This window comes from Micropterus salmoides, unplaced genomic scaffold, assembly GCF_014851395.1.
Source record: "Micropterus salmoides isolate LMB-PRFRI ecotype aquatic unplaced genomic scaffold, ASM1485139v1 Ms_hic_scaffold_15, whole genome shotgun sequence".
In the NCBI taxonomy this organism is placed as follows: domain Eukaryota; kingdom Metazoa; phylum Chordata; class Actinopteri; order Centrarchiformes; family Centrarchidae; genus Micropterus; species Micropterus salmoides.
This window is the reverse complement of record NW_024040596.1, coordinates 17,062,557-17,088,337: the sequence shown is the minus strand read 5'-3', so window position 1 is coordinate 17,088,337 and position 25,781 is coordinate 17,062,557. Positions and strand designations below refer to the sequence as shown.

Here is a 25,781-nt window from a genome sequence, read left to right as displayed (position 1 = left end):
GCACCGTAGCACTTCTTCTGGTCAAAATTTTAAATCCTACCGCACATATACAGTCCCCTCCAAAAGTATTGGAACGGTAAGGCAAATTCCTTTGTTTTTGTTGTTCACTGAAGACATTTGGGTTTAAGATCAAAAGATGAGTATGAGACAAGAGTTCAGAATTCCAGCTTTCATTTTGTGGTATTCACATCTAGATGTCAGGAAATACCAGCCTTTGTTTGAACCCACCCATTTTTCAAGTGAGGAGAACTATTGGAACATGTGGCTGACAGATGTTTCTTGTTGCCCAGAAGTTGCCTTTTAGGTTGATTGTCCAAACATTAAATAGCTCTGCATGACTAGTCTAAGTTTTCATCCTTGGTTCAAACCTATAAAGACTGCATTTCCTGTTAAAGAGGATAAACCAACATGAAGACCAGAGAGCTGTTTATGGGAGAAACGCATGCCATTGTCAAGCTGAGAAAAGACGGAAAATCGACCAGAGCCATTGGACAAACATTGGGCATAGCAAGCACAACAATTTGGGTTGTCCTGAAAAAGAAAGAAACTACTGGTGTACTGAGCAACAGACGCCAAGGAAAACAACAGTAGTTGATGACAGAAATATCGTGAGAGTTGTGAAGAAAACATCAGTAAGTGACATCACCAACGACCTCCCCAGTGCAGGGGTGAAGGTATCAGAATCCACTGTTTGAAGAAGACTCAGAGAGCAGAAATATAGAGGCCACACCACAAGATGCAAACCACTCATCAGCAGTAAGCTGAGTAAGTAAATTTGCAAAGAACTACAGAGATGAGCCGCAAAGGTTCTGGACCACAATCTTATGGACTGATGAGACCAAGATTAATCTCTACCAAAGTGATGGAAAGGCCAAAGTGTGGAGAAAGAAAGGAACTGCTTATGATCCGAACCATACAAGCCCATCTGTGAAGCATGGTGGAGGTAATGTCATGGCTTGGGTGTGCATGGCTGCTTCTGGAACAGGCTCATTAATATTTATTGATGATGTAACTGTTGATGGTAGCAGCAGAATGAATTCAGAAGTGGACAGAAACATTTTGTCTGCCAATCTACGGAGAAATGTGTTGAAACTAGTCGGTAGGAAGATTATCATGCAGCAGGACAATGACCCAAAGCACACTGCCAACAAAATAAAGGACTTCATCAGTTGAAAAAAGTGGAAAGTTTTAGACTGGCCAAGTCAATCACCCGACCTTAACCCAACAGAGCATGCATTTCACCTCCTTAAAGCCCCCCTCCAGCCAGTTTTAACTGCCGTTTTTGGTTAACGTTCTTTCTCAAACAGAGAATGGGAGTGTGGTTAATAGTCGGACATAATACATTACCATGACAACCAAAAACTGACCGGCTGGAGTGTTCACTAACGATATGCTGTGTTAACATCACTACACTGTAAAGTTTAGTACATTTTACTGTCTGGCAGGAGTAGCTATTACTTACCCATGATAGAAACTAATAATAATAATCTTTATTTGTAGAGCACTTTTCAAAAACAAGTTACAAAGTGCTTTAACAAGTGTAAAGACAATAATACAAAAACAATACAAGATAAAAGCAAGAAAACATTGAAAAGACTAAAATACACGTTTAAGATAAATATAAAATAAGTAAAATAGAATAAAAATAAACAGGGATAAAATAAAGTCAAAAAAGATCGGGAAAGGCTCTCCTATAAAAGTATGTTTTAAGAAGGGACTTAAAAGAGTTCACTGACTCAACCGACCTGATTTCCTCGGGCAGGCTGTTCCAGAGCCTCGGGGCCCTGACTGCAAACGCTCTGTCCCCTTTCAGTCGAGACTCTGGAACAGACAGCAGACCTCTGCCCGAGGATCTCAAGGTATGTGCTGGTGTGTATGGGACTAAAAGGTCGAAAATATAACAAGGCGAGAGGCCATGAAGAGCTTTAAAAGTGATCAATAAAATGTTAGTCAATTCTAAAGCATACTGGGAGCCAATGTAATGAAGCTAAAACAGTGGTCATATTTCTCTGTTCTGGTTAAAAGCCTGGCAGCTGAGTTCTGGACAGTCTGGAGTCGATCAGTAGATTTTTCGGTTAAACAAGTGAAAAGGCTGTTGCAATAATCCAGGCGTGATGAGATGAAGGCGTGTAAAATGGTCTCGGTGTCCTTAAAAGTTAACATAGATCGAATTTTTGCTATATTTCTAAGTTGATAAAAACATGATTGAACAAGCTTTGTGGTGTGCTGCTCAAAATTTTAATTACTATCAAACCAAACACCAAGGTTCTTTGCCACAGGCTTAATGTGATTTACTAGGGAACCAGCAGATGGCAGTATTTGTTTTGCCATCTGCTGGGACCCAATGACCAGGATTTCTGTTTTGTCAGAGTTCAGCTGGAGAAATAATTTGACATCTAATGTTTAACATCACAAAGGTAGTTGTTAAGTGAACTCAGCATTCCAGGGTCTGTGGATCTGACGGGCAAGTACATTTGTGTGTCTTCAGCATAAATATGAAAAGAAATACCATGTTTATGGATAATATGTCCAAGGGGATACAAGGAAAACAAAATGGGTCCTAAGACCGACCCCTGAGGCACACCGTATTTAACTGGACAGAACGAGGAGACATAGTTGTTTACAGACACGCAAAACTTCCTATTTGACAGGTAGGATGAAAACCATTCTAGGGCAGTACCAGAGATCCCCACCCAGTGCCTCAGTCTGTCTAACATGATGTTGTGATCAGTGGTGTCAAAAGCAGCGCTAAGATCCAGGAGTACCAGGACTGAGCACATACCTTCATCAGCAGACATTAAAAGGTCATTGGTGACTTTAAGAAGGGCAATCTCAGTGCTGTGGTACTTCCTGAAACCAGATTGAAACTTTTCAAATATTTTGTTATTTTCCAATACTGAGCAATTGTTTGGACACAATTCTTTCTAGAATCTTTGCAATAAAAGGCAGTTTTGAAATTGGTCAAAAATTTTGTGGGAGGGAGGGATCTAAACCAGGTTTCTTTAAAAGTGGGTTCACGCAAGCCGTTTTTTAAATAATCAGGGACACAACCAGTTGATAGGGAGCTGTTGAAAACAGAGATTAAATGGGGCCCAACAGAATCCATTACTTTCAGTAAAAACTTTGTAGGTATTACATCAAGTGGGCTGGAGGACAATCATTTGTGATACTGTTTTTAAAAGCTCAGACAAGTCGATGGGATAAAACTGGTTAAAACTCTCTTGCTGCTGGTGAGGGACCTCTGAGTGAGAGGCCATGGGGGTCATAGAGGCTCTGATTGACACCACCTTATTGGTAAAATAAGATAAAACCAATTCATAGTCATCATTACTTCCAGCTGAGGCACAAGGAGGGGTTGGGTTTACCAGCTGATCCACAGTCTTAAACAGAAACCTGGGATTGTGTTTATGTGTAGTAAGTTCAGAAAAATAGTGTGTTCTCGCATCCTTAACCATGTTGTTGTAGTTAGTTAATAAATCCATCAGACTGAGGTAATGGACTTGGAGAATGGATTTCTTTCCCATCTGCGCTCTGCTTTCCTGCATTCCCTTTTTAGGCTGCGAATGCTGTCATTTATCCAGGGTTGCTTACTAGCTTTAGACGTAGGCCTAACCTTTAGAGGAGCAGTAATATTTAGTGACAACAAGCAGATATGATTGAAGTGATCAACCAGATTGTTGGTGTTGGAATCAGACATGTGTTGGCTTTGGCTCTGAAAGAATGTGCAAAACTTTGAAACGCTTTGTTCATTAAAAATGCGAGAACACACGGAGCTTGGTGAGGCGGCATGAGTAACAGGCGAATCGCAGTTAAAAACAATACATCTGTGGTCAGATATGGTCATGTCCACTAATTCCACAGAGGAAATGCTGACACCCAGGGTAAAAACCAAGTCCAGTGTATGACCACGGTTATGGGTTTGCCCTTTGACATGTTGTTTGAAGGTAAAAGAAGTGGCCATATTTAAAAAGTCAGTTGCATTAACATTGGTGGGGTCATCAACATGAATAATAAAATCACCACAAAGAACAATTCTGTCATAATTTAAAACCAGAGTAGATAAAAATTCAGGAAGTTCTGATAAAAATCCTCCAGGCGGTTTTGGGGGGCGATAAATTCTAACAAATACGATAGGTTGCAGCCCTCCAAGTTTAAGAGTGAGAACTTCAAAGGAGTTAAATTCATCACAGCGTACTTGATGACATTTTAAATTTTTCCTATACACGCTTACTAGCCCACCACCACGACCACTGACCCTCGGTTGACTCAAACAATCATATTGAGGCGGACACAGTTCAGCTAGCTGGCTATAGTCATTCATTTGCAACCATGATTCAGTTAAAAACATAAAATCTAGATTTGCAGACAAGATAAAATCATTTAAGATAAAAGTCTTACTTGAAAGTGATCTCACATTGAAGAGAGCCATTTTAAATGAGTTTGTTCTGGGTGCTGGAGTTGGTATAGTTGTCCTAATCCTTAAGAGATTACTATTATTTCTGTGTGGGATGTGCACATTTTGGTTTACTGGTCTATATGTGATGACAGGAATAGAAGTCTTTGGAACAGCGCTGGGAGCAGACGACTTTACATGCCAGCAGGTGGAGACAGTTGTTTGTGGCAGTGAGGCAGAGATCTTTCAGTGAGCGGTGGTGTGTCCAGGTGTGCTGCATGAATGATTAGTCATTCACATAAGTCATGTGTGGAGGACTGCACCACATGCTGTATGTGAGCAGCTAACATTTCTGAGCCCCGTTTGTTTGGGTGAAGTCCGTCTGTCTTAAAAAAGAAAAATATTAAAGTTATCAACATAACACACACGGTGAGCCCTGCAGGCGGACTGGAGCCATTCATGGAGGCCAAGGAGTCTGCTGAAGTGGCCAGCACCGCGACCAACTGTGGGAATGGGACCAGAGATAAAAACAGACCACACTGCTTTAAAAAGTTAAAAAGACGGTTAAAATCTGATTTTGCTTGCTGATTTCAGCTCAGACTGCTGAAGAGCTGTGTCATTTGTTCCCACATGGACTATCACTCTTGTGATGGAGGACGGGAGCGATGGCATTAGGTCCTGGAGTGTTTTTTAAATGTCAGCTGTGGTGGCACCGGGGAAGCAGTGAGTGGTAGCATTAAAGAAACGGAGGTTTCTGGTTATGGAGTCACCAATTATTAGTGTGGTTGGGGAGAAAAGAGGACGAGGAGATGCCGGTTGTGGGGTTCCAGAGCAGGACTGAGCAGAATCTGCTTCAACACTGCGGCTAGTATAATGATAGTCGCCGGAGCTTTGTTGTGATCAGTAGCATTGATAGCGTTTTTACGGTCATCTAGCTTAAAATCCCTGTCGGATGACTAAAATCCTTTACTCACATAAAACTTTGGTTAAAAACTTAAGTGAAATAAAAGGATATAAAAAATGTAACGTAAAAGTGTGGATTAAAATTGAACTTAACTGTATGTAAAGTCTTCTGGTACCATTGCCTCCACCGAAGCATTGGTAAAACGGCCGTCAGTAAAATACATGTTGCAGACTGTATATAAGACCGTGGCAGGTCATCTGTCCTCCAACACCACACGCACAAATGCCATAATGAAAATAAACAGCACACTAAACCAAGAGGAGGAAATAAAAAAATAAAAGACCCTCTGTTAGCTAATTTTCTACAATAACTATGCTAGCTAACTACACCTGACTAATTAAAACTTAGTTAACTTAGCTAACGTTAACTAAACTACAAAGACAAACCGACCATCAGACACAGAGAGACATACCTATTGTAAGTAACTTACATGATAAATTGGTTAGCTAGCTCACATTGATGTTTATCAGTTTGATGCTCTGACTTAACGAGGCGTGACGGTGTGACAGTTTTTTAATGATGCATGACAGTTTGGAGAATGACGTATGACTTATGGAATTACTATAGTCATACGTCACCACACCGTTTTAACAACTAAGCAACTTTTGCAACTTTGAGCACAAAATTAAGCTATTTGTCAAAAAATATTTGGTGAACTATGTGGGTAATCAACATTGTAAGGAAATTACTCATATGAAATATCATAGAAATGTCAAAATACACTGGAGGGGGGCTCTAAGAGGAGACTGAAGGGAGAAACACCCGAAACAAACCAACTGAAAGAAGGAATGCAACAGTTTGGTGATGTCGATGGGTCGCAGGCTTGAGGCAGTTACTGCAAGCAAGGGTTATGCCACCAAATAGTAAATGTTATTGTAGTAGGACAACAGTGTGGATTTGTGCATTTTATATTAGCTACTCCAAATTCCTCTTTTCCTCTCCCAGAGAGGAGCAGGGAGGGTTTAAGATCAACTTTCAACAGACTGCTGAAGAGACCCCAATGGAAGGGGAAAGGTTGCTTTCTCTAAGTGCTATTCCTGAGCAGCCTGATCATAATACTGGCACCTTTTTGATTCCGAAGCTGATAACGCGGTGCCTGACTGTTAAACTGACAAAAGGGACACTAACCAGCGATTAGCATTTCCCTGAACATCAAAACGGCCCCCCCTCCCACACACACACGCGTAACCGTGGCAACTGACCTTGCTCTGTGTTTCATTACCCCATCAAAGGGATACCCCCTTTTTATGCCTAAGTGTTACATAATCCAGGACAGCCAAACTATAAATAAACAAAGACTGCAGTCTCCAAAGACCCAATGCATTAACTGCTATCTGTTGTTGATATTAGTGCTGAAAAGAATCTAAATAAATTACTTTTGCAGTGTTTTTATTTTCAGCAAGATTAAGGACACTCCGTCATCTTATGTGTAACCAATGATTGTTCACAATACTTTCTCACACAATTCCTAAACTCTATGAATTATCCAGCATGAATTTAAGGCTGAATTCCCCAGTTCCTAAAGAAAAATTGTTTTGGGTTAATCTAAGCTTTCCTCATGTAACCTGAGCTCCCCCAAGTGGACGAAATAAGTATTACATGTGACAATTGTTTCCTGTTACCAAATGCTTAACTTAGAACGGTACAACTGTTTGACCACTGAGGTTTGATTGTGGAAAATATTTGATTATAATACGCGCAAATAGATTTCTTTTCTTTTAGACATTAAAGTTTAGAAAGGCAGTCCCTCAGGAACCCTGAAACGCCCTCTGGGGAACCACGCCCCAGACAACAAAAGCGCGACACCCTTTCCAGGCAACGCCCTAAGAGTTCGACCAGCGCAACGAGGCCTTTGTTCGCTTGAAGCTACACACGCGAAGTGCCGCGACATCGATCTGCCCCTCAGTTTGTTTTATTTTCTTTCTTTCAGTCCGTTAATAAAGAGTGGTATGATGTAGAAGATGAGGAAGGAGGCAGTGGAGTGGATTTTTGGGTGCAGTTCCCCAGCGTGGGGGTAGGGCGCACAGGTCACAAATGTTTCATTGGTATGGCTGGTGGTGAAGGTGGTCCGTTAAGTCCGTTAAGTTACACTGGACTAATTCAGGAACGACCAAGTTCCCTTTTAAGCTTTTTCGTCGAGCCAACTTCCCCGAGGTCAGACCAAGCCACGTGGTCTCACCAGCGGCAATGAAGGAAACCTGAAAACAGCCGAATTGCCGACGGAGGACGGCCGACCCTTGAGGTTTTCGTCAGACACGGAGAACCCCGGAGAATCCCTAGCAAAAAAGCCAGGATCGGGCAGCTAGCGTGGGACCCGTGCAACAGGCCAAAGCAGGCCGTCGGCAAGCAGTAAGAACCAACAAAACATTCTGTGGTCAGGGATGTCCCACAATATTTTCTTTTAACTCCTAAACTCATAGCTTACTTTCATTAGTTCTCCTCTGCCGAGTCAAATGCTTCCCACAATCGAACCTCCATTTCTCATTGTTCAGCCATTGTTTATTGCCCTGATATATTTAACCACCCTTTTATATCGCTTTAGTTAGTTAATAAATTCACTGTAATCAAGGAACTGTGTGTTGACTATCTCCACGTCCCTGCCAAGAGAATTGACCCTTTAGATATGAGACTGACTGACTGATTTAAGATAATTTAGCGATTATTAACTATCTGATCACTTGTAATAATTGTATAATTATTAATTAGCTACCTAGAGATCCGGAGACTCTAGGATAATAACAACTCCGGTGGTGCCCTTTTTAACGAGAGCTTTTATGAATATTAAAATTCATAATTGGGTATTCTCATAAATGTATTAAAATTCATAGCTAAGTTTTAGCCATGCTACATTATTTACTTTAAGATTATTTGTTCCATTACTTGCTCACCTAAGAATGTTGTGGTCTAATAAAAATGGTGATATGAGAGATGTGAATACCAGGAAATAAAAGCTGAAATTCTGAACTCTTGTCTCATACTCATCTTTTGATCTTAAACCCAAATGTCTTCAGTGAACAACAAAAACAAAGGAATTTGCCTTACCGTTCCAGTACTTTTGGAGGGGACTGTAAGTAAGATTAACACTGTATTAAATGTGCCTTATCTCCCCCTCTCTCTTTCTCACAGATTCATTTACACTCACTTTTACACATAAGCTGCATTTCCACCAAAAGTACCCAGGACTTTTATTCCCAGGATTGCGTATCAAGGAACTAAAAGGTTCCCTCAGGCCATAGTTGTGTGCATTTCCACTGAAGTCTGAAGACCTGCGAAGATTAGGCAAACTAACCAGCTGACATATGTTACTAAAACCATGCTGCACCCAGAATTTGGGTGCTGTGTAGGAGAAGGCCCTAGCACCCATTGTATTGAGGTTGATGGGTGGGAGTGCCAAAAGATTTATTGTGGAAGACCGCAGGGAACAGGATGGAGTGTAAGTCTGAATGAGGTTAGTGAGGTAAGTAAGAGACAGATTGTGGAGGGCTTTGAATGTTAATAGTAATATTTTAAAGTTAATCCTTTCTGATACAGAGAGCCAGTGTAGTTGTATCAACAGAGGAGTGACATGTTCTGTGGACTGCATTGCAGTAATCCATGTGTGATGTGACCAAAGCATTTACTAGAACTTCAGTTGAGTGTTCAGGTTTGAGCAGGCATAGTCCGGAGATGTTTCACAGATGGAATAAGGCAGTCCGGGTGTGACGGACCACGCTCTTTGGTGTTGCGGTCAAGTTGCAACTGTAGACCCGGGTTCAGATCCGGGTGGCAGTGGTGGGATGGCTTGCCGTGAGATTGTCAGAGGGGTCCCTCGTATGTGAAGCACAGATTGGTGAAACACTAGTGGGTGGGGGCACCCTGAGATGGGAGAAGTACGGTTGGCGGGAGTCACTACAGTTGAGTATGCACTGTGACTACAACGAGCCTGGCTCTTTGCTAGAGCCAAAGTCGGTCAAGTTTCATGTTTGGTACCCTGTAGATCCAGGTTTGAATCCAGGTGGGTTGACTGCTCTTGCCTCTCCATCACACCGATATACATTATTGATATGGCTCTAGTGAGAGAGGGTACTGTCCAGTATGACACCAAGGCTCTTAACCTGCGTGGAGTATGATGGCTCCATTAATGGGGAGTGAGTTGATGTTGGTTTTTGGCAGAGTAGATTTTGAACCAGTGAGCTGTAGCTCAGTCTTACTACTGTTTGTAATTAGTTGTCATCCATGTCTGTATGTCATGTAGACAGGCAGTGAGTGTACTGGAGGGGAGTGTGGAGCTGGGGTTTGTGGACGCATAACACTTGTGTATCATCAGCATAACAGTGAAAATGGATGTCCTATAGGGCTGCACAATTAATCTAATCGCAATCACGAACGCAATGTCGTCATGTGCAGTTACATAAACGCAAAAAGTGTGCAATTTAATACAACAGAAAAGGTGAGCGGTGAGACAGAAGGACATATATGCACATATATCGTTAACATATATGCACAACCGGACTTGGATGGAGGCAAGGGTCCCACACAATCTATAATTAGATGCTGGAATGGCTGGCTAACAGCCGGGATGGGACTCAGAGGAGCAGGCTGGATCACCTGATTAGGTTTGCCAGTGAGTTGAGACATGTGGCATGATTTTACATACCTTGCCACATCACGTTTCAACCGAGGCCAAAAAAAATAATGTAGGACACGGTCATAGGTTTTACCTATCCCCAGATGTCCACAATTATCATGCGCAATTTTCAATACATAATCCCGAAAACAGCTGGGCACCACTACTTGAAAAATTGCCTCCCCCACAGAGTCACCAAGACAGGGAACCCACTTACGCACCAGCAAGTCCTCCTGAACAAAATACCCCATGGCTACATCCCTAACAACGTCAGTGGACAAGACCTCATCCCATAGCGCAGACAGAGATGAGTCAGCCTTCTGGCTTCTCACCCAGTCCTCCCTTGAGACAGAAAAAGGGAGATCAGGCAATGGGACCAGCTATTCACCTATATCGACCCACGACACTGTGCGCGTGTCACCGCGCAAACTGGAAAAACATCAGGAAACATTAAACCACTTTCATCCAGCCCCTCACATCCTACTGGCTGGGAAACAACTACGGGTGAAGGGACACTTGCCCATACGACACCACCAGCTAGGTCGTTGCCCAAAATCATATGAACCTCATCAATTGGCACCGCGGGACATACCCCAATAGTCACAACTACCTGCACCAGATCACAGTCCAGTTCTAATTTGAGACGCGGCAACGGAATCAACCCCATTTCCATTCCTGTCATCAGAACAAGTTCCCCAGTGTCTGTCTCTGCTGAAAAAGGCAGTACGGACTCAACAATAAATGAGCCGCTGTATCGCGCAACACCTTAATTGGAACACGCTTGTCACTGCCCACTAATGATACCATAGCATCAGAGATGAATTGTTCAAAACCAGAACTACTATTTGGGGTAACACAGACTCCCCTGCATGGCGCAACCCCTGGGTCCCCACTTGACAGTATATCCCTGGCAACAGCAGAACAGCACATGACTGGAGCATGAAGGGGAAAACTGCGTTTCTCTGTTGATCTTAAAGGACATTGGTCCTTCCAATGTCCTTCATCATGGCAGTAATGACACAACCCAGCACGTCCTGCACTAGCAGGCTTATGGGACGGAATCGAGTTAGTACTTACCCCCGTGTGAGCATTAGCAGGGCTGTTGTGTACACCTTTCCACCCCCCTCCAGAACGAACATTCGAACTATTCCCTTTATGCATCAGCCAATTCAGCTGCTTTAACCGCTGTGGATGGTCTCTGCACACTTATATATAAGGCACTCCGTTGTGGGAGAGTATTTTTAAACTGCTCTAATATAATCATTTCACAAAGATCATCAAAATTAATAACCTTCTCCGCTGCACACCAACGCTGAATATGAGAGGTCAACTCGCGGGCAAATTCCACGTTTGTCTGTTCATCACCCTTGACCCAGTTTCGGAACTTTTGGCATTGCAGTCTAAACGTGTGTTCACACTGAAAGCAAATTTAATATTGGCCTCGCTTTACTCACGCAAGTTTGACCACTGGACTTTCAGAGATGGTGGAACCGGCCCAATGGACAGACGGGAGTTGATGATGGATGTTACTAGGGAAATTATATAATTAAAAAGCATGCTTTTACAAGGGTTGTGGGGATTGGATATAGATGAGATGTGGGGTTAGTGGAATTGGTAATAATTTCAGAAATGTGACTTTCAGTTTGAAGGCTGAAGTCACAGAAGATAGTGGATGGAGGCAGTGACAATGAACTTGTAGGTTGGTCTGCATGATGTTTACAGAGGCAAGATCCCCAGGAATTGCACTGACTGAATGTCAAAAAAGCAGAGCACTGTTCATTTCAAAGGTTCATATTAGTTTCCGGTGGTTTGAGTAGTCTTCTTACCGTGGAGAAGAGAGTTCTGGTATTCCCTTCACCTGTCCTGATGATATTAGCACAATATCAGTTTTTTAGTACATCTGTGTATGTAGTAAAATGGAGTTAAGTCCAGTCTATTTGTGGTGCCTCTCCAGGCAGCGTCCTAAGGCCTTAACATACGCCATACAAAGCAAGGACAGCAACTTTTCCAGCCGACAAGAGATACAGATCCGTTGGCACCACTCATGTCTGTGTGAGTGTTGGAGGAACGTGATTTTTAACGTGCTTTATAACCTGTTGTAATCGGTTGGACTGTGTTTTGGAGAAGAGGAGACCTATTTCAGCTCCTTGTAGAAACCTCCTGACTGATGAAAACTTAAAACTACAACTCAGGACCCAGTATTAGCTTAACTCCATCAGCTGTTAGCTGTAAACACACCGCTGGACTAGCTGCACGTTGGCAGCTGTTTCCGAGCTATAAATATAACGCCGACGTACAATCTCAGGCGGACATAAGCGAGACTTGTGTAGAGCCCGACCGATATAGGTTTTTGGAGGCCGATGCCGATATTAAAGTGAAAAAGAGACGATTTATGAGACAATATTTAGATTTTGAGAATTATTTGGATGGCAGACCCCTTTAATGTATAAACTACACTTAGAACAGGCCGATATTGAAAGCTACTATGTATGTGGGCTATAAAACGTTTTACTAAATGGATTATGTTATTAAAATAGATTAGTCTCAAAAAGTGAACATGTAGACAGTTGCACATTATTAAATATTTGTTGCTGGAATGTGCAACTTTTTCAGTCATCTGTAAACAGAGATAGTGAGAGAGAATAAGCATGTGTAATTCACTTTACACCTAATCTGCCATAATTTCAATGTCGCATATCACATCTAGTTCATCCCTTTACCAGCACTCTTTAATTCTAACCAAAGCTACGAGAAACCATTTCTTATAATCTAAAATATATAAATAATAAATCACACTGTTTATGATGCAGTGAGCTGCTGTTGAATGCATCTAATACATGACTCTCTACAACGAGGACCTGCAACTTTGAGATTTCATTTAACTAACGTTATAACTACGACCAGAGCCGTTACAGCATTTCACATCTACAACATCACAAAAAGAGGAGCTACAGGAAGTGTTAGATTCTTGTTCAGCTCACGTTTATTTACATGTCCGCATCATTTCAGACACGCAGACTATAACTGCAGACAGGCGGCTCACAGATATATTTAGTATACGTCAGAAACTATAATTTAGCGGCTCATCAACGTTAGCGCTCCTCCACTGATAGACACGGCATTAGCTTTGTGGCTAATTTAGCAAAGGGCAGCATTAGCTGCTGTAACGTTATGTGATTTTAGAGAATATTTAGGAGTGATGAACTAGGACCAAATGTGGACTGTTCACTAGAACTAGGTTGTACATTTCATGACTTAAAGAACTCTAAATACTTTATATATATAGTAGAAAAAAGTTACTTACTTACTGTTTAGTTCACCTGTTAGAGAGAGTGCCGCATGTACAAGGCTGTGATTAGATTAGGTTGTTTTATTAGCCATACGACAATGCCGATGGAATTTCTTTTCGGTACAGTATGTTTAAGCTCCACATCACGTGCGTACATTACAAACAACAAATAAACAATACACTTCACAACAGTCCTTACTGCAGCACCCTGGGTTTGCATCTGATCTGCAGCCCTTTGTTGTTTGGCATTTTCTTGATTTTGTTTCAGAAAGGCAGCTTTTTTATTTTCTGAAATCTTTTGTATTATGTATTTGGTAGTGTGCACTAATAAGTAGAGTAACTATAACTAGTAACTGTTTTAGCTTTTTTGACATGCACATTTCATTGAGTGTTTGCTTTATTATGCTATAATATTTGATATTTTGTTTTAAATGTTTTTGGACTTCTGTATTGTAATTAAAGCTGGATAAACATTAAAAATGCCTCAAGTATTTCTAAATATCCACAATACACATACCATCCTTGATACTTAAACTAAACTGCAGTTTTGGTTAGTTGAAGCTTTGGTAGAAAACATTGGAGAAACTAGCAAGAGACAGCTAATTTTATGAAAGTATCTAATCCAAAAATGGTCACCTCCTCCCTTCAGGCTTCCTCCAGAACACATTTTCATGCGCATTGAGTGCACGGGCAGAGTGCATGCAGGTAGACAGGCTGGTAGGCCAGCGGAATGAAATAATTGGCTTATTACAGATACCAGATCTTTTTTTTCTTTTTTTTTTTTGTGTCAGAGCATTTGGTTTATTGATTGCTGTAAAAACAGTTTCCACATATATAAGAAAAATGCTCTTGAAATAAATTGCCTATCCCAGTTTTAAACAGTGGCAGAAGAGTTTTGCCATGGATCTAACACAGCATTTCAGGGATTCAGAATTGTCTTGCCCTACAGCGTACTTTTTTATTGACTCAACAAACATACATCCACAAAGTTGATGAACAGACCAAAGCAGGAAATGGCAGCTGCCACAGGCCAGACCCTTGGAAACAAAATATCCTGTATCCTATCGCTTGGCTGTAAGTCTTGTGATTAGAGACATGTTTTTGATCACCACGCTGCTGAATGTGTCACATCATTCATGACACATGCTTTTAAAGAACAGGTTCAGATTTTTTTCAAGTCTCCCTTGTACCGAAAGAGGTATGTAGCCCACTGTACGTAGGTATGTCCAGGATGAATGATTACAACCCATAACTCTCCCAAAACGCATACAAAAAGTCTGAACTTGTTCTTTTAAGGGGCACTCCACCAAATTAACACATGAAGCACAGTTTACTCATCACGAGGAGTACACTGACCTCAGCCTGTCGAAACATTGGCACACTGACTTCAGTAGACCTTTCAGAAGTTTAAAAAATATTTGGCTTAGTCTTGTTGATTTTTTTATAAAGAAACAAAAGATATGTTTACATTCAGTGTTACTCAGCATTGTGTTTATCTGTGAGGCCTAACAAATTGAATGCTTTTCCTTCCTCGTAAAACATTTGTAAAGCCAATTTCTTTCTTCATTTTTAAAAATTTTGTTTGCATCCATCCTACTTGTTAGAAGTCTTATTCAATGGCACATTACTGCCACCAGCTGCCTATCAACAGAATATTGGAAACCAATGGCAGGAAATGCATTGCATCGCCCACGTGTACAATATAAACAAAACGTGGACCCAGAAGATCATTGCCTCATAGTGCTACTATGGCTGCCACTCCACAGAGTACCTGTATTTTTTTTTTATTAAAAGCCTGGAGTTGTGGTGTTTGAAAGAAATGGGCGTTCAGGAGTTAGGGAGGGACCTAATAAAAGATACATTACTCATTAAATGAAAATGTGGTTTTCCTGAGTGGGATGTGGTTAGTTTTAGTTTATATATTTTTAATATCAAGCATCTACGACATTTAACATGTCTAACCACAAATGATTGACATCTACTTTCCATTGACCCATGCAGTATTTTTTCCCTAGCTGCTGACAGTGTATCAGACACAGAAAACTATAACCTGATTCTGCACTTCCTCTCAGCTCTACAGAGCATTTTGCCCTATTTTTGCCCTAAAAACCATCTGTAAACTACCAGCTCGGCACCAAACACCACACAGACAAGTAAGCAAATAGCTGGTGAACGTAGTGTAGCATTTAGCTGCTAAAGAGCCAGATATTGCACTCAGGCACAGAAAGGAGAAAAAAAACATAATAATATTGCAGCTTTGAGCAAATATTATGCTCTTTATTACATACAGTACATTACTTAAGAAAGAAGTTTTTAAAAAGTTTAAAAAAAAATACTTCACTGCTACAGAAGGTGTTTACAATGTGTTTCTACTCCAGAAACATGGATTGTTGCCAACTTCCAGTACTCGCTTCCTTTTGGTATTCCCCTTTTAGATTGTTGGACTGCCCTTCATATCAGTGAGCCCTGGGTTTGTAATGGTAAGATTGATTGTAGCAAGGATGTTGAAGATTGTTCAGGCAGTTATCATAAATAACTTCAGCTGGCTCCTCCTGCTGCTGGAAAATGAAAGAACTTTTAATAAAAATTTAATTACAGTCACTGCAGCTCTTTGCAAAACATATTCTACAAGAAATTGTCTTCACTTTGTTGTTAATTGTATTGTAACTCAAAAAACAAGCTTATATTTACCATGTCTGCAGTGGGAGAATGATCGTTATTTCTGTAAAAGAGAGGTACATTTTGTTTATATTCTGGCAGTGTAATTCCATTAGCCATACATTTTATATGAACATATAATCATGTGTTAAAGAATGGAGGCAAATGCAACTTACTCTGCACGCTGTTTGTAGACTCTTCGCAGAACAATCACAGCAATTATTAAGATTAGGCAACTCACGCAGGGAACACCAATTACCACAGCAAACTGTATAATTTTTCGATGTTCAGCTTCCTCGCCCTCTAGTGGAAAACAAATTGTACAATTAAACTCGATATAAGTCTAATGTGCAGTTACCTTAAAGGTGGGGTATCCACTTGCTCAAAGTCTGTATCAGGGTATTTGTCATGGTTATGAATTTCTCCAGAATATCGTACGCCATCTTTGAGCTCAAGGTCTTGTTTCATAAAGGAAGCCCAGGTTGTGCTCGCATGTCCTGTTGTCTCTCAAAATAACCAAAGCACTGACACTGTGTGGCATCATGCAGTTTTACTTCAATAGCCAAGCTCTAAATTTAAGAAGCTATTTGGTACACCAAAATTATAATTATTATAATATACAGTTCCCAGGTATGTAGTCAGTACCAGGGCTCTGTGTGTCTGTCCAGAGGATATGAGATGATATATGTGAGCTTTAGCTGTGTTTGCTCTATTAATTATCCATTGTTTGCTCATGCATCTACTGTGCATCAACAGTATCATAGTAATTGTTGGCTCTGTTACCTTTAATTACGCCATATTCACTCTGATCTTTCGCATTCTAACTTCTTTGCCTTTGCCACTGGGATTACTTATGTTTCATCTAATCTTATAGTTTAGGACTGATGAACACACCTGTAATTATCAGCTCCCACTTCTCTTCCCAAAGTCCTGTCAGAGTGTTGGTCTCACAGGTGTAGTTTCCTGTGTGAGACTTCTGGACTCTCTCTATGACCAGTGCGTACAGTTGGCTCTCTGACAGAGACATGTTTATGCTCAGTTTGGAAGATGTATTACTGGTGTGTAAGGTGAAGTTTGGTCTGAAACTGAAGAGTAGATTCCCGTTCATTTTCCATGTCAGCTGACTGAGCGTACTAATTGATGTGTTCTTACAGTGCAGGGTCACTCTTCTGCCAACCAACTTAGAGATGGTGTTTCCTTCTGTGAGGGAAACATAGATTTAAGATTTTAGATTATATTTTCACCATATCGTCACAATGAACACTACACTACAGTTAAAGCAGTAGCTTGGGTATATGTTGAACTCAATGCCACTCTCATATCATGTCTGTTAAATAGTAAGCTACGGCCAGCAGCCAGTTAGTTTGGCTTACCACAAAGACTGGAAAAGAGAGAAAACTGCTCATCTGGCTCTATCTGATGGTAACAAAATCCACCAACGCACGCTTCTTAAGATCACAAATGAACACCTTTATATATTGCTTATTTAATCAACAACCAAACTGTAAAAATGTCACTATGCAGCTGAAGTTCACCTTCACATGTACTATACAGATGCAAGTGGCATTGATCTTCTCATCTAACTCTCGACCAAAATGCGAATAAACAGCGTCAAACTATTCCTCTAGCTCATACTTATTGTCAAATTTTTACCTGCTGGTGAGAGAATCCAGAACATGTAGCATATCAGAGAAAAGGTCCTTTTGATGCCTGAATGTTTAGAAAAATCCTCCATCGCACCTAGATACTGAAATGATGTGTATGTGGGTATACAATGTGGTTAACAGAGTTTGCATGTTAAGAGGGTATTGGTAATGACATTTTGCCCAAATAACAAAGCCTCACTGAGATTACAATTGTTCCTGTCACAGAATCACTCACTAGATCCGAGTTGAACAAACAAGTGACTGTAAAATAATACATTTGACCGCTAACGAGAATCATAAACAAGATCACATTCTTTCCCAACCCAAACACTGTGTCATAAATATAGTAACTCCACGTACTTACCGGTAGTGAGTATCTGCATCTGCTGTTATGTCTCCTTCTAAGTTCCTCAACTCTAAACTGCAACTTTGATTTAATGTTACTAAGGCAACAAAAAGGAGAAAATATATATATAAGGACAATTGACTCTTGATTTCCGTGTGTGACACTGTAGCTGATGCATGTGAAGTGATTAAACCTTCTTAGGCCCCCCACACACACCAGAAATGCTATACAGGAAGTGAATGTTAAGATGACTTTTGTGGTCTGTAGCCATATAAGTACAGTGCTTTAATGTGTGTTTGAGAGAGACTTTGAGTTTGCAGCGCATGTTGTGAGCCTTTACTCAGACATTGGATTGCAGAAACTTAGCTGACCCTGTACTGTCTTATCCATATGACCTGCTGAGTGTGAGGGGCCTTAGATCACATTACGTGTTTTCATTTTCATGTTTGAAAACGCACAAAATAATCCACTGACACATCATTTTCACTGTGCTATGAAGTATAATCCTGATAGTGAATATAAAATGGGCCGCACATCTTCGTACAGTTACAGTTGACAATGAAAATGCAAACTGAGGCTTTTGCATTTTTTTTTTGAGATATGTCAGCTCATATGATAATGAAATGGAAATGGCAGTTTGCATTTTCACTTAGATCAGCATTCTTACAATCTTCTTACAATTTTAGATTTTTGTTAAAACCTTATGCATATGCTAATTGAGACCAAAAAGAAAAGTTTGAGAATTGCATCATTTTTTTGCCACTGGAAATGTTATTGGCTCAGTCAGAGTCAGTCTGATTGTTTCACATTTACAGAGCCAGCGCACACACTGAACGGACAGCTAGCAGATCATGAGGAGATATTTGCTGAATTTGACAAAAAGACGTGTGTTTGATTAGAATTGCCTGCCACATATTTAAGCAGGCATAGGAAAAACGGTCAGACACAGAGTCTAAACAGAATCAGTACAGCTGTGTTTGGAGTCACAACATGGACAAGCGGACACACCCAATTACACAATAACCACACATAATTGTTGTGGGTACTGTGTATGTACTTTAAACTCAGCACTCCTTGTTTTCCACAACCCTGTTTATGTTTAGCATGTTCATCTATTTCACATGTGTTTCAGAGTAGATAAAAGAAACACTGGCTGTACTCTGTCTGTTGCCATCGCAATATTCCTGCACTGGCACAGTTTTCTCAGTCGGAGCAGATTTCATTCTCATCATCTCTGGACCAATTGGTGGTCTCCATTCAGATTCATCTGCCACTAATGGGGCTCTCACACTGTCCTATTCAGCAGTAAAAGCGGGATGGTGGATAAGCTACATACCAGGTTCAATTCCCCACAGTAACCCATCCACCAATGTGTCCCTGAGCAGGACACTTAACCCCTAGTTACTCCAGCGGCGTGCAACCTCTGACATATATAGCAATTGTAAGTTGCTTTGCATCAGCTAAATGAATGAATGAAATGAAATAAAAGGGTGAGTGTGATTGAATCCACAGAATCTGTCTTCAACTAGCTGCAATCGAATAATATCAGCTGTTAGTCCACTTGCATCTGACACACATGGGGGTTAAGGTAAAATTCTCCCAAAAGTAAGATGGAATTGAGCATCAATTGGGGGAAAAATGACAGTCAAGTTAAAGTATTAGTATCTTTATCAAGGAAACTAACCAAAGCTCCACCCTTTATCACAAGCATGTGTGCAAAACAGTTTCTGGCACGGATGTCATCATGGTCTAAATTTAGCTTTTTAGATGCAGTGACTCTAAAATTCCAAAACTTCATTGCATCTAAAAGGCCTCACATAACAGACCATAGATGGTGCTGTGATAGTGCTGTGAGTTTTGCAGAATAGGTTATTTTTAAAATGTTTCAATTTTTATTTTACTTTCACAATACCCAGAACTTGACTGGTCCTGTATGAAGTTCCTTTAACTCAAGAGATTAGATGTCACATTACAGCAAAGAATTAGTTTTGCTGTAACTTACATTTTGATTAAACATTAAATAAGCAAAGAGCTGCACTTGAGATGAAAGGACAGTGACTAATGGATTTACTTTTGTCACATGACCAGAAACAAAATTCTGATGGGATGTTATTGTTGCTGTATATAAAGTAGATAAGATAAACCCTTCCTTTGCCAGCTGCTACATTAAAGTGATATATGCATTACCATCCTGTAATGTTATATATATAAAATTCTGAAGTGGGCCATTATGAATAATGACTACTTTGACTTTTGGTACTTGATGTATGTTTTTATGCTAATTCTTTTGTACCTTTACTTAATTAAAAGTTTTAATACATTACTTTTCCTTGTGAAATTGCCACATTTACTTTAGGTCTGAGTACTTGTCCACCTCTGGTAGAAGTAATAAAGTAGCATTCATTTGAAATACTCAAGTAAAGTATTATAAAGTTTCTATAAATAAGAGGTTTTTAAGTTGGAGTGTTTCTGTAAATATTTATGAATGCTGAAATACTCTCCAAATTTCCAAATGTAAAGTAATACCAAACTGATCCAGCCATTAAAATAAATAGAAGCTTAGCTCTTACTTAGCCCTTTTGAAAATACCTTTTACAATACTGCCCCTTAGTGGCGATATATTCACAAGTAAGTCTCCCAATAGCAATATCTTTGGAGAACTTAAATCTAGTTGAGTAGAATCCATGATGGCCGATACATTTATTCAAGTACTATACTTAGTACAATTTTAAGGTGCTTGTACTTTACTTGAGTATTTCCATTTTCTGATACTTTATACGTGTACTTCTCCACATTTCATAGTGAAATATTGTACTCTCTACTCCACTACATTTATTTAATATTAATTCTTACTTTGCAGATTCAGATTAATAATACAAAATATAATCAACAAATAGATAGTATTATCATTTAAGACTTTTTTGATTCTTCTGTGTACATTTACAAGTTATCCAAAAGTACTAAGTAGTTAAGATAAACCTCACCGTTACCAGCTGCAACATTAAAGTTATTTACACTTTAATGCATCACTAAGTAAAATCCTGTAATATAATATAAATTTTTCTGCATATTGAGTTCTTTTAATTTTCGTTCCTTGTAACATAGTATTTCTAAACTGTGTTTTTGCTACTTTTATTTAGATCCGAGTTTTCTGTTAGTGTATAGTGTAAAACACTTTAGTAAAGTACATTTGCAAGCTTTACCTTCCAGAGACATTACCTTCTACTGATGTGGATAAATATGTGATATTATGAATAGGCGTGCGTGCGTGCGTGCGTGCGTGCGTGTAAAAAAACAAAAGTGTGTGTTGAATCAAATGCCACAGAGTTGTATGTAAATGCATAAATGAAAGTGTTTCTCCATACTACTACCACCACAGGTTTAGTCACTGTTCAAGAGTCAGTCTGTTATCTAAACATACAACCGAACCTTAATGACATTTTTTACCTTGTGTAATAAAGTACAGTGCTAGTTTTGCTTCTTGTTTTGTGCGTGCGTGCATGCGTTTTTTCAGAGACACACTGACACAACACTTCTTGACCACGTGTGACTTTTTATTGCGTTGCTTCACATTCCAAAAGAAGATACTGTCACACATCTATCAGCAAAGAAGACTACAAGTTAGTAAAAATGATTTTTTTTCTTTCTTTCCAAATATTAATCACGTCTTCTTACAAACATACAGGCCAATGCAACAGTCTCAGAATACAAAAAATCATACATTACCAGTTGTATCGATGTATACAAGTACCAGCATCATGCTTTTGACTGTAACACTGTTAAATGCTTAAATTCAACAACTTGGTGATTCATTGAAGGCTCTCTTTGATTCAGATTCCACAGCATTGGATTATGGGAGGCGACGGGATGGCTGGGGGTCACAAAGGGGTCAAAGCTGCCTTCTCTCTGAGTTTCTCTAGAGCCATTTGATCATACCCCCAAAAACAACGCTGTGAGGAGTCTGTGTGAATGTGCGTGCGTGTGTGTGAGTGCACACAAAGGCACATGTGGGTGCATTCATGTATGCAAAAATGCCTCAATTTATGCCTCGATATCTTCCTAACATCATTCAATTATCATGTCGATACGTTAAATACTTGTTTTTTAACTATCTGAGCTGCATAATAAAGACGCATAATAAAGGATGTTTTTACGCGTGTGTTTGTGTGTGTGTGTGTGTGTGTGTGTGTTGAGGGGTTGCATACAGAAATTAAACTAAAATATAAGAGGGGGGAAAAAGCAAATAAAACATTGAGTTCACATAGGTCCCAGAGCAATATAAGCACTTGCTACAATCTTACAACATTTGTGAATTTACATTTACAGATAGGGCACATGAAGTCATACAGTGGTAGATGTTTGAATAAACAATGCCAGAGAATGGGAGTGGAAGATTTATGATTAACCTAAGGCTTACTTTAAGGCTTAACACGCTTTGTGTTAAAGTAATTGCTAATAAAGAAATCTTTACTCAGATTGATGTACGATACCACAGCATGGGCATTTTCTCTTTATTCTAGTAGGTGTGTGGGATTAAATCAATATTGTAATCACAATGATAACTTGTGTGATTCCTCTAGACAGAGAAATAACTAAAAACAGCTTTTCTGCACATTATGTACATTATCAGACAGAGTTAGGGCATTATGTACAGTGTGAGTTGCCCCTAGGTGTTTGTTTCTCTCCGAGTTTGAAAGCATGCCATGGGTATTGTGTTGTTTTCTTGTGGAGAAAAGACCTAATGTGGTCACATAAAATCAGGTAGAGAGATTTTTTCACAGCCAGGTCAAGGATGCTTGTTTTCATTGATGAGCGCCGTTTCTTTTATTGTCTCGCCTCCAACAATACTTTGTGCTGATGGTGCATGATCTTTATCGCCCGGACGCCTGTTTGTACAGCACGAAAAGAGAGGATTTGGCCTGAGGTCGCTACTATAGTTCATTCTCTGATAAGGCAAAATGAGCCCCGCTCTCTTCCATGGACAACTGATATCACACTACACAGATCTACTTAAAAGGCTACAAAAACATAAGCAAATCTAAAATGAAGAGATGCAAAATCACATTGAAAAAGACATTCAACATGTGGTCTTTTTTTGTTGTTGTTTTTCCTCACTAACTCAGCTCTGGCTGTGCTACATGATATATAAACATGAAAAGGAGAGAAATGCTCTGAAATTGATGCACATCTCTCTTCACTTGAAAGAATCCTGTGTAAATGGATGCATAGATGAGGTGTTATGAGGGTTAAAGGCCTTGCACAGAGTCTAAATCTCTGAATGTGCAAAAAAAAAGGTATGCTCTTCTCAACCTGAAAATGGACTTTTCTTCTTCTCAAAGAGCTGTATACCTGTAAATGTACCGGCACTTCATCGTGTGTGTTTGTGTGTGCGAGAGCCCTCTCACCCGCGCCGTGTGCAGCAACATGCTGCATTTGCAGTATGTCATTGTCTGAATGGGAATGAAAGTCAGTGCCTAACTACAGCGAAATTATTGATTTGCAGACACACAAGTATATTATAACTCTCCTTCCCCTATCTACTCAAACCCCATGTAAAAATGTCTAATCCTCCATTGTATATGATTAAAACTCTTTCAATAGAAAAAGATGTTTCTGAAAATTGAACATGGATTTTCATCAAGTAAAAACATTTCCCCCCTGCATGTGTCCTTTCCACATTTTATTTAAATACAAGAACACGCTTAATAAAAAACCTACTCCTCCCCTCTTTAACCTCTACTTTTTATATTTCATTTTTTTTATCACAAACACGCAGATTTTTTGTCACTTATAGAATTATTGCCTGTGTCTTAAAGGTTTTAATCTATCCCTGTTATTTGTTTTTCATCCATTGGTTTTTGACCTGCCTGTTCAAGAGTATGCATTGTCTTGAGCTAGGTGTGTGTGTGCTCTCTCTTATGTTGAACATTTGGTGTGTGCAGGTGTACATGTGTTCTCTCTCACAGGTTCATACAGTGAGATCGTCTGACCTGGCCCTGCTGCTGGCTTTGCTCAGTCGGCTCAGCGGTCTGGTGTCTTCTATCGTATCCGTGGCCTCCATCCCTGCCTCTGATGGAGTTACCCCCTCCCCGTTCACCGCCTCCTCTACCTCCACATCCTCATCCACAACCTCCTCCACCCTCTCGGCTTCCGCCTCCGCCGGCTGCACCTCCTCGGGCTCCTCCTCATGTAATGTCACCCCCCCTGTCTCAGTGGTTTGGGCATAGGAGGGCAGAGTCTCATCATACACCTTAGAGATGTCCTCCATGGGCAGCATGGGCTCCTCCACTTTCTCCTCCAGCCCCTGGAAGGGTGGGGTCCCTCTGCCAGCCTCCATGCCCACCTCAGCCAGCGGGTAGAGGTGAGTCATGGGGGGAGCTTTCTCCTCCTCCAGCAGCCTGTAACCTTTCACTCTCTGCAGGGAGGGCACAGCCAGGGGGGGCAGGCTCTTCCCTTGCAGCGGCAGGGGGGCCGAGCCCTCACCCTGGGCTGGGGCCGGGGCTGGCTTCCGAAAGACAAAGCGAATCTTCTTCAGGCCTAGGTGACTGATCTCCACAAAGTTGAGGAAGAGTGAGACACAGGCCACAGCCAACATGAAGATGATGAAGACGGTCTTCTCCGTGGGGCGAGACACAAAGCAGTCCACCGTGTTGGGGCAGGGCCATCGGCTGCATTTGTACAGGGGCAGGATGCGGAAGCCATACAGGAAGTACTGGCCCACCACGAAGCCCACCTCAAACAGTGTCTTGAAAATGATGTGGCAGATGTAGGTCCTCAGCAGGGTGCCCTCCAGCCTGAACTTCTTGCTTCCCTTTGTGCTGGTCTCCTTAGTGGTGCGGACACTTCCCTGGTCAGGTGCCAGAGGGAGACGCTCCTCACTCAGCTCCTGCTGTCGGCTAAGTTCTGCCTCCTCGCGCTCCTTGCGTTTCTCCTCCATGTGGACATGGTGCACAGCGTGACCCACGTACACCAGAGACGGTGTGGACACAAAGATGATCTGCAGCACCCACAGGCGGATGTGGGAGATGGGGAAGGCCTCGTCGTAGCACACGTTCTCACATCCGGGCTGCTGTGTATTGCAGACATAGTCAGACTGCTCATCGCCCCACACGAACTCCGCCGCCGTGCCCAGGATGAGGATACGGAAGATGAAGAGCACCGTGAGCCACACCCGGCCGATCACCGTAGAGTGCTCGTTAACTTCCTCTAAAATATTACCCAGAAAGCTCCAGTCACCCATGATCGGTCCGTAGCACTGCAGAATGAAGGGTGGGGTAGAAGGGGACACAGAGGGTGCAGACAGACAGAGAGGGTGGGGTAGGCAGGACAGACAGGGGGAGGGGAATAGAGAGTGCCAAAAGTAAGAAATGTAAAAGAGAAAAACTCCAACTGATCAAAAATAACACCTAAGCTGTAATACATGCTACCACACATGATTCTATTAAAAAACTTGAAGAATTTGAAACTTCTGAGAGTCTGTTCTATTCTCATTACAATTAGATAAAAAACAATATGAGTCGAATATTCAATTAAAACTTTTAGCAAAGTATTGATTTTTCCGGTTAGAAGGCTGCTTGTTCTCAATATAAACACAATTAACTATGTTGAACATTAACAGTGGTGCAAACCAAAAAATCTCCATCTCTTTAAAAAAATTCCACACAATAATTCCCGTGTAAAAATCAATAAAGTGAGATCAATAAGTAACAAATAGTTTGATTTTCTATAAGGTATGATATAGGTTAAATGTAATCAAATGGGCAACTTGCCACAGCTGCGGCTCCGGCAAAGTTGAGTCCTGTCCCGTTCTCTTGGCACCCGGCAGGGAAAAGTGAACTTTTTTCTGCCCTCTTTCCCACCTAAAGCCCCGTCCTTGTCG

General features: G+C 40.8%; 2 protein-coding genes across 2 annotated transcripts; both read right to left on the bottom strand.

Annotated features, from left to right (window-relative positions):
* Positions 1 to 15,504: 15,504 nt before the first annotated feature.
* LOC119904199 lies at positions 15,505 to 18,287 on the bottom strand. Its single transcript, XM_038720681.1, has 6 exons — positions 17,921 to 18,287; positions 17,564 to 17,657; positions 16,805 to 17,110; positions 16,087 to 16,213; positions 15,944 to 15,974; positions 15,505 to 15,810 (listed from the first exon to the last, which is right to left on the bottom strand). Exons 2-6 carry the CDS (start codon positions 17,643 to 17,645, stop codon positions 15,709 to 15,711), a joined length of 648 nt encoding a protein of 215 aa, XP_038576609.1. The 5' UTR covers positions 17,646 to 17,657; positions 17,921 to 18,287; the 3' UTR covers positions 15,505 to 15,708.
* Positions 18,288 to 23,212: 4,925 nt separating this feature from the next.
* gja8b (gap junction protein alpha 8 paralog b) lies at positions 23,213 to 25,424 on the bottom strand. Its single transcript, XM_038720680.1, has one exon. It carries the CDS (start codon positions 25,140 to 25,142, stop codon positions 23,871 to 23,873), a length of 1,272 nt encoding a protein of 423 aa, XP_038576608.1. The 5' UTR covers positions 25,143 to 25,424; the 3' UTR covers positions 23,213 to 23,870.
* Between the last annotated feature and the right edge of the window lie 357 nt (positions 25,425 to 25,781).

Coding starts and splice junctions, on each gene's coding strand:
- LOC119904199 (XM_038720681.1), bottom strand. CDS start 17,645: ATGGAGGATTTTTCTAAACATTCAGGCATCAAAAGGACCTTTTCTCTG. Junction 17,111..17,563: donor CTGGATTCTCTCACCAGCAG/GTAAAAATTTGA, acceptor TTTCCCTCACAG/AAGGAAACACCATCTCTAAG. Junction 16,214..16,804: donor GTGGGAGCTGATAATTACAG/GTGTGTTCATCA, acceptor GTTTTCCACTAG/AGGGCGAGGAAGCTGAACAT.
- gja8b (XM_038720680.1), bottom strand. CDS start 25,142: ATGGGTGACTGGAGCTTTCTGGGTAATATTTTAGAGGAAGTTAACGAG.